Source organism: Diadema antillarum, unplaced genomic scaffold (genome assembly GCF_040938485.1).
Source record: "Diadema antillarum isolate AM-2024a unplaced genomic scaffold, OU_Dant_1.0 seq00001849_RagTag, whole genome shotgun sequence".
In the NCBI taxonomy this organism is placed as follows: Eukaryota; Metazoa; Echinodermata; class Echinoidea; order Diadematoida; family Diadematidae; genus Diadema; species Diadema antillarum.
The window spans coordinates 360,001-369,919 of record NW_027272521.1 but is presented as its reverse complement, the minus strand read 5'-3'; the positions used below and the strand labels follow the sequence as shown (position 1 = coordinate 369,919).

At 38.8% G+C, this 9,919-nt stretch overlaps 1 protein-coding gene across 1 annotated transcript in view; it reads left to right on the top strand.

Annotated features, from left to right (window-relative positions):
* The first annotated feature begins 236 nt into the window (after nt 1–236).
* LOC139712731 (calmodulin-like) overlaps nt 237–9,919 on the top strand; it is a 30,193-nt gene continuing 20,510 nt past the window's right edge. Inside the window, exon 1 of the mRNA XM_071624528.1 lies at nt 237–329. Within this exon, the coding sequence (XP_071480629.1) occupies nt 327–329 (3 nt within the window). The 5' untranslated portion in view covers nt 237–326. The remainder of the gene's footprint in view (nt 330–9,919) is intronic.

The following is a 9,919-nucleotide window of genomic DNA, read 5'->3' as shown; positions in this document are numbered from 1 at the left end:
AACGCATCTGCAACGCTAATGTGATGATGAGGGAAAAGTATATAGGTCTGACGTTTCTCTGTGTGTATGGGGGGTGGAGGGGTGGGGTGGGGTGGAGATCCTCGGTTTACACAATACAGAGCGCATGCACAGGAGGTAATTCAAGTAAACGTAATTGCAGCGTTCGATTGCCTGCCACGAAGAATCCTTAAAAGGGGGAGCCGGCGCTGATCGCCCCTGCCATTCAGTCCCCTCTCGCCTCCTTGGAGCATTGGTATAAAAGGCATATACTGTTTCGCTTCATCCTCCATCCTCCAAAGGAAATCTTACACCGTTGCCAAGAAGAAATGGTGAGTACGAATGTCATTCTTTCCGGGTGAAAAGGAGTATATCTATTCACAAAGGGCTTTTTCCAGCTTTCTTTCTTTCTCTCTCTCTCTCTTATGCTACAACGGAGAATGAAAGTGGTTCTATTGCGTATCAAGTTCTTCGCTTCGTAGGAATTAGGGAGGGGAAAATCCGTCAGATCGTGAGATCTGACAATGAGCTCCAAGAAATGAAAGGAAATGCGTATCAAATATCAATTCGGTAGCAGCACCTCAGTGAATGTAATCATAAGAAATATGAGCACTGACAATTCATGAAATATATTACTTTTCATATATTACTGCCTGTTCGTCTCGCCGCCATTGCTCTTTTGAAATTGCGTAGTTTACAAGAGTCACTGAATTATTGTTCTGCTGAAACTCGTGAGAAGTGGTGAGAAAAGCAAGAAAGGTGAAGAAATAGTATTCTCAGCGCTAAGAATGAATATAGTTGGGCATTTTCGGAGTGGTGGCAATGATGTGTAATGTCGAGATTGTCCAATAAGAAGGATAACGACATTAACGGATACATTGTGGGGACAGTCTTGTCTGCTTGGATTGTTTTTCCTTTCATGGTATTCGTCGAAGGTTGACATTACACCTCACGCGGAGAACATAAAGCCGCAACAGCGGCAACAGGATTCTTAGATTGGCATCGACAACTCAAATAAAAAAGTAAACAAATTCTTCCCTTCAATTGAGGGGAATAAAGTAATTAAAAATCTAAATTCATAACCACTTTTGTTTCTCAATGGAAAAACTGCTGGTGATATTGACCCCCAGTTTGCCACATTCTACCATCATTATGAACACGATATTAGCATCAAGCTAACGATACTTCAGGCGTTTTGGCGGTTTTCTCATTTTCTTGATGGTTAAAAAAATGATGTTACAATGCGTTGCAAAGCCTTACATGATATGTGAGAAGCTAGGATGAAATACCACCTCTCTTCATTGCTCTGAAAACATTGTGCGTGCGTGACATTTATTACAGTGTGGACGTGTTGAAAGGAATGTGGTTAACATAAATTAAATTTGACAGTTGAGGACATCTCGGTCTTGATGTTGACGAATGTCGTCGGCGTGAGAATAGATTAGGCGAAACAAGATGTATGTACCTAGCAGGGGCGTCTGAAAGTCTGCACTTGATACCTCCGTTGTTCATATTGCTGTAAGATACCCCTACTGCTTAATATTGAATGAACGTCCCAGAACGTCGCACAAGAAACATCCACCTGCTGTCCGCAGTTCTATCAATTTTTCATTACCCTGTAGGATAGCCGTTTGTAGAGATTTCATCATGTTCAATTGGAGCAGTTCGGAAGATGACGAACTGCCCTTGACATTGATTTCCGGAGGTCGAAAAGTCCATGTGAGAACACTGAGAATGAACAGGATGACATTTGCTTGCTGTTTGAAGGAAATGTTTTGAGGTCATGAAGAGGTTACAAGTCACAAAAGAAGAAGGAGAAGCCACGTTGCTTTGAAACATGGACACAAACGACACCGAGGGTCATAGTTAACATTCCGAGATCACTTCTGAGCACTTTCGGGATAGATTAACTCTTCCTTGAAAGCTGTAGGTTAATGATGGATATAGCCGAAGGGCTAGAGTCAGATCTGGGATTATATATATCCCGAGGTGGACTGCATCGATTTACCAACGTCAAACTTGGAAAACTCAAAAGTTTGTGTCTATCGACACGGACAAATGGTTTCTAAGACTTTGAGAATCATGTTGCCAACGCGATGAAGGGCTGTTTGGAGCTCTTGGAAGAGGACGCCCTCTGACAGTAGCACATTGTGTCGAAGCCTATAGATACGGTATGACATGATTATGTGCGGACTATTGTTCAAAGTTCAAAGTTCAAATTTATTTTCATTTCCATCAGATAAACAGAGAAGATTATATACAATGTATAAGCAGAACATAATACGTAATAATTGCAAAAACGTAAATTAACAAAATACATGTGATAATGAGTAACAAAATTAAGAAAACATAATTATATCTTTTTCATACATACATATGCATAGTACAGATTAAACAAGGATGGGGATGGAAATGGAGCGTCCCACTAAAAAGCAAATCATTATGAGTCTACAGATAACGGGCCACTCGGCAACAGTTATTCTCTTGCTGCAGAATCCCTGCATGTGGACTGATGCTTTATCCTCGCATTTTTTCTAGGTACGAGTGGACTTTCACCCACCCTTAGTTGGGATCTTGAAACAGGAATAATTTTGACCTCGGTGAAAGTACAGAATTCCTTGATATTGGCCTATCCCATTGGATCAGAGGTGAAGACTAGAGGACTTTCATAAAGTGCTAGGATAAATACGAATAACAAACAACACTCCACTACGAAGAAATGGAAAATTGTTCAGATTTTGATCAGTTGTGACAGAGTGGTGATAAATTATTTATTACCACTCTACCATTGATCAAAGAAAAAAAAAGTCCACAAAACGTTATTCATCTCAAACTAAAACAATCAACTGTTCTAATTTTCGGATTAAAGACTTTTCTCGTTGTGTTTCTGAAATATGCTAATTATCAATTTAGGCATAGTTAATGAGACAGAGAAACAGAGAAAGGGGGAAAGGAAGAGGAAAAGGAAGATGGGTGGAAACAAAGAAGAGATACAGCAAGAATTACGCGAACAATTGAGTTTTTAGACTGTGGCTAAGGCTAACCGCAACATAAAAGTGTTTGCTCCCCTATTCCTAAAACATGAAATGTCCTGTCAGTGGACTAACAGAAAGAAAAAACCCTGAATCACGTGCTCAAGTTTATTCAGTTGATTGTTGATTGTTATTTATCCAACCTATTTGATCTGATGTTTAACAGTTTTATGTGCCGCATGCCATTGTAGTCACCACTCTCGCACCATTCTCCAATCGTCACCATAAACACACACTGTGCATTCACTCGTACGAATCTACGTACGTTCGATCACAGTATTGGCTCTATACAAACAGCTGGTGCTCGTAGCCCAAACAATTGAACATTTGTCGACAGCAGTCCTAAGCTGGCATTTTAGATCTCTGATTCACCTTGGAAACTACCATAGAAAACACAGCAATATCTGATCTTCGTAGACGAAGAAGCGTGAATGCGAAGAGCATCGATTGCAAGGCTATACTTCCACAGCTGCTGTTGAATTAAAAGTCTCACATTACGTATGTGAAGTCATGGAAAAAAAAAAACGTCCAAAGGAAATGATTGGGGAAATAGAAATGTATGGAAAATCAAATATGATATGATTAATAGTGATGCTATCAGTCTGCGACTAGAACCAGCTGCTTTCAAGATGTGACGTGTACTGTACGTGTACACGTGACGTGTTTTTCACAAAGACATTACAGAAATTCTCCTTCATACAAAACAGTTTGATAATCATCGGTGGATTTTGCATTATTTGGATATGGCAAATAGATTTAATGAAATTTTGGGGTATGTTGTGGATAGCATTTCCTTTTCCCACCATAGGTCAGCCTCTTTCTGCTTTGTTCAAGACTTGTTCTGTCTTAACACGTGATACATGGACCGAATGCACCTAGGGGCTGCAGCGCCCTCCCCCATCCCCCTCCAACACATACACACACGTGCACACACACGTACACACTTTCATACACACATACTTCACCGGATAATGATGATGATTAAAAGAAAATCATAACCAAACTGCTAAAGAAAACAACAACAACAACAAACTATCCACAACTCTACCCTCTTCAGCTGGCCGGTCCACACATTAAAAAGGTTTTCCTGCAAAGGTTCACACAACGTCCCCGTGCCGTTACCCAATGTATGATTACTGGCATGGACATGATGTGGCTCAGTGGATAAGATTACGGACCCTCAATCACGAGATCCCTGATTCGAGTTTCCTGACTACAGCGCTTGTGCCCCTTAGGCCCATGCCCTTCAGGCAAGGTTCTGTATCATCCTCTTTGCCAAGTCCATTGAAGGGAACTTCAGGCCGTTGGTCTGGTGGTTGCTTGGTTACAAGCATTGAATGGTTCCTTAGCTGTCACGTAAAACAAATCAACTTAATTAAAGGGATGGGTGTAGTTTTGGTTGAGATGGTGATTCAGATTTTAATTTCTTGCGAAATAGCTAGAAACCGCTTATGAGAAATTAAAGAGCACACAACTCTAAGAGGAATTTCAAGTTTATTTGATGAAAATCGATTTTGAAATGGCTGAGATATTCAAAACATTGTAAAACAAAGTGATCCTAATAAAAGGTGGGTCCCACCTTTTATTAGGACCTCGTTGGTTGTTGATATCTCAGCCATTTCGAAACCAATCTTCATCAAATAAACTTTGAATTCTCATTAGAATTGCATGCTCTTAAATACTTCATAAGAGGTTTCTCATTATCTCACAAAAAAGTTGGAACCCAAAAGCCCTATCTCAACCAAAACTATACTCATTTCTTTAAAGTCAACATGAATTTTGTACTAGTAGGAAATAATTTTTTTCTTTGACAAAACCTGCACGTAAGAATAACGGATATTTTGATAAGAGGCTGCATAATCATGAAATACCTGTATATATAACATCATATCAGTTTTAAAAGTGATTTGTGTCGTGTTGGAACGAGCAATTAAATATGTTGGTAATAACTACCAGGATAATTCTGGTCCCCTACACTCGGATAAATAATATGCTCGGTCGTGCCTAGCCCATCCCCTATCGACCGACAAACAAAGAAGGGAAATGAACATCAATGCTTTGCTGATTTTTAAAATCAACTATGCGTTACCACAGAGATTGAATAACCAAACTGATTGAACAGAAAGTAAAAACTGCAGTGCAGCTATTACTGCTAAGTGGAAAGGTGGAACGCTATGGATGGAATTACGTGCACCATCGTCAGCCATGAGTCTGAGCTTTCAGAACGTATCTTGAAGCTTCACTGGATACAACAACACAGCATCGTGAAATAGAATACGCATGGTTGAACATTGTTTGCCAAGTTATACAATATAGTTCATTTATTTAAAATGAAGCAAGAGATGATTTCTATCTCGTATATAATGATGACGCATCATCGCCGGACTGATGTTACCCAATGTACGGATCGATCTACGGTTTGATCGTCTCTGCGCCGTTCCGTTAAATTGTTTGACACAATGTTGAAAAAAAAATGAGCAATCTGACTTTTGTTCTAAATGCATTCAATATTACTTCCAATAATACGAATAGCTCTCTCAGTTCCTCTACGGGTGAGATCCATCATAATAATGCGAATTGCTCTCGGCATGAGAGGAAACAAAAGTCCGTGTCCTCACTTTGCTCGCGGGTTCCTGTCAACCTCTTTCCTCTGGCCGCCAAATTCTCAATTTGCAAAAATTTCAGAAAACAATGACTGCCTGCCTGCCCATGTGCTCCCTTTTTTTTTGCCTTGGATTTGTTGTTGTTGTTGTTGTTGTTGTTTTCCTTTTTTGTTTGTTTGTTTTGCTCTTAGGAGCTTTTTTACGAGATCAGAAGGGGGAGATTAATTGGAATCATGTCGTGCTGAAAAAACATACGTGTTGCACAATCTGTATTGCATTTTTCTGATAGTTTTATGTAGATCGTGCCTGGACTAAAAGCAAAACAAAATAAAAGGAATTCACTTGCGAGGGCGCCTCTTGCAGGCGTATATTAAATGTATGAGGTTTCATATCAACAGTTCTCATCAAACACGCCATGCTCAAGTCTGTGTTTGATATTCTCATTCTGGTGATTTTAATTCAGTATTTGACATGAAGTACATCAGCATAGTCATCATGGAGAGATTTAAACCAGCTATGATGATGTTGTAGTTGATTTTAGTTGAAAGCTGCGCTGAGGCGGGTTTATCACAGCCTTGAAATACTTATATGAAAAAATTCTCCTTACTAATTATATCGAAACTCATTTAAGTTAAAAGTATCATTTTTTTTATCCCTTATGTTATGAGACATCATATTGTTATTTGCCATTGTATGTCGATTGTTTTGTCTTTGTCTTGTCTTGTTCTTATCTTTTACTTTCTTCGAACACATTGGTAACAGAAATTTAATGAAGGTTTTTAGGTCAGCCGAAAATAAGGGACATTTCCTTTCTGGCTGCTGGCTACCATAAACATTCCTTTTACACTGTTTAACTGATATGTTTGTAATTGTATTGTACTGTTGATGTGTGTGTGTTTTTTTTATATCTTCTTTGCTATGGTGAAATAAAGAAACTTGAAACTTGAAACTAGTAGTCCCTGATCAAGAATGTCAAGTGTAGTTACATTTGTTCATACCATAATTATAATGTGTTTGTCTACATCCTTCCATTATTTCATTTTGTGTATGTGTGTGTAAAGGTGTGTGTGCGTGTGTGTGTGCTATGTGTGTGTGTGACTGCGTGTGTGTCTGTGTGTGTGTGTGTGTGTGTGTGTGTGTGTGTGTGTGTGTGTGTGTGTGTGTGTGTGTGTGTGTGTGTGTGTGTGTGCTGTTGTGAGTATGAGTCGATTCAATATATTCAAGGGATACTAGTATATGCTTGGTATATGTCAATATTTTCTTGTGAAGAATTATCAGTGGGAGTGATTCATAATCGAGTTATTTATGTTGAAGAGAGATTTTTGCAGTATTAATTAAAAATGGATTTGTTTTGTGTTTTGAATTGTATTTGTATTGTTTTTGTTCATGTTACACCCAGAATGGGTTGATTCACGAATTATTTGAATGAAATCAATAAATATCAAGGAAAAACACAAAAAAGTATGTGTGTGTGTGCATGTGCATGTGTGTGTGTGTATGTGTGTGCGTGTGTGTGTGTGTGTGTGTGTGTGTGTACGTGTACGTGAACATGTGCGTGTGCGTTCTTATTTGTCATAGCTGATCAGCGAAGAAAGCTAAAGTTTCAAATAAGATGCAACCACTAATGACAACACACGCTGCGCTGTCACTGAGACATTTTGCAGCGGTAGGGTAATCTACGTCACTCAACTCTACTAATGAGCGAGGTTTGGAGAATGCTCGTCCATCACCACGTTTGTGTGTCGAAGCTTACGAAAAGTCACAGGGTAATTAAATTATCAGCTGACATTCATTTCAAGTGCACGACGACTGTTCATACTCACAACTATCGGGGAACATTATTGTCATGATTGGTTGACGCCAAATATCAAATTCAGAGGTACATTTGAAGATTTATCAGTGATTATTTGATAAAGATTTGATAGGAATGCATCAATTTATTCCTTGGTGTCATTTTGTGTAGCTTGGGCACTCGCCGCTTATTTCATTTCCCTCCAATATCAGCATCATCTTCTCTATCCCAACCCTCATCATCATCATCATCATCCTTATCATTAACGTCGTCGTCATAATTGCCTCGATCATCATATTTTCTTTGTCATTTTTGTCGGGGGGGGGGGGGCTTTTTTCTTTCCAACTTCAGAAACAATTCCATTTTCTGTACAGGTATTTCTTTTAAGATACTTTATGGTCACCATACTAAAGAAGGAATGAAAAAAAAAACATAGCTGTAGAATTGGAGCGTATGGACTTCTTCTTTTTTTTGGGGGGGGGAATCTTTGACATGTTTATTTTTGTTATTGTATGGGACATTTTTTTCAGGGAGTAACGACATACAGACAATAATCATCTCCCTCTTCCTCCCTCTATTTTTCTCTTTTCTTATTGTTCTCGCTTGCTGATTCAAAGGGCAATTTCTGACCATTTAAATTTTAATTTGAAAAGAAAGAGTAAAATATTATAAGCACAACATTGAAAATTTGGTCAAAATCGGATAAAAATTAGGAGAGTTATAGAATTGTAGAGTTTGCCTAAGGGATTTGAGACTGGAGCACAATTATATTCTTAACAAAAAGTGGAAATCATTTTTAAGTTTTTGTGTCTAATAATGAGTTTGGAATTGTCCTTGAACTGATTTTCTTTCATTTTCACGAGTAGACCTTTGTATCTTCATTGACAAATCATCCTGAATACCTTTGATTGGCTCGGAAATATGGCAATTACAAATTTCCTCCATTTTCATGAGACTCTGAAAGCCTCACCTCGCCTCTTTCACATTGATAATATCAATTGTCTCATCGTACATGGTGCAACATCCATGATGACGAACGGAAAGTTGTGGTATCTTGAGGGAAATTAGTCTTTTCCATACCCCCAAAATATAAGCCAGTTTTCCTCCGAGATAGGCATCGAGTATCGATTGTCTGGCATATGAAGGCTGCCAGCTTTGGGAAGCTGTTCATCCAGCAATTATTGATAATCGTTATGTTCCCTTCCGCTGCGTAGCAAAACCATGCTGTGCAGCAGGCCGGTTAACCGTCGCATTTAAATCTGTGGATGTTGCTCGCCGTAATGCCTCCCGGCGGGCAATTTGCGTCATTTAAGAAGCAGAATGACGATCGTCCATGGAACTTCTACGTTTAGAGTCTGTAAAGGACCTTCTGCTCCTGAAATGATGTTTATTTGCACCTTTCCTTGCTGCTCTTTTTAGAGAGGGACTCTTTGTAATACGCAGCGGTTGTTTTTAGGTTACTTAATCCTTACAAGTTTTAATAGTTAACTTGGGGTATAAAAACATAGTAACCCCTGTGAGAAAAGGATGTATACGAAATAACACTTACATCAATGAAAACAAACGTTCTCGATCAGAGCCGGCTTATATTTTGTTTTGTGTTGCTTTGTCATATTTGGGCATACAATGTACACCTGTTTCCCTTAATTGCATCAAATCATTGCGCAGGCAGTTAGTTGGGATGGTACACATATTTTTCCGCGGTTCTAATAGCCCCATTTAATTACATACATCCTTGAATACCCATAAGGCAGTTGAGTTCGGCAAATAAAGAATTGATGACATATAGCCCTGTGCGCTGTATCACGTGGTTTGCGTCTTTGCACGTGTTTAGTTGCTGCAGGTGATTATGTTTATACTTGGCTGTGGTAAGATGCATTTTTAAAATCCCATGTTGTCTCTTGTGACTGTTAACCTTCACTTTGTGCCTATGTATACACAATCCATGTGAACAACTGTGAAATGATTTTTTTTTATACGCATAGCTAGCGTTATATCAATTTAAACCTTTCTCCTACAAAATCACGGGAACCAACTTTACAGAGGGTTGTCACAGTTTCTAAAGGAAATTGAAAAATGAAAATTTTACAGATTTTGCTCTCTTTTATTTAACAAAGCTAATGCAGCTTGCGTTTCCGTCGACCCAACCTATGGCGTAGGCTATCGAGTTTTAATCTTAACAAGATGACTGCTCATGATGAAAAATAATGATAATCATAATAATGTTACACGACTTCGCGCTAAAACCACAGCTTTGCCTGCCACAGGTATTCCTACATGGATCGATATTTTGCAACGCCAAAAGTATTAAAAATTTTGGCCTCTTTTGGTCGTGGTAGTTATGGCTATGCATATTCTACTCCCCATTCGATAAATCTGTCTTGATTCATCATTTTGAACCAATCTTCGAGAAGTCATGCAGCTTCACTCATGATTGTTTGCATAGTCAGGTGACAATGGCATTCAGTTTTGCATGAGACAACTAATGAATTTAC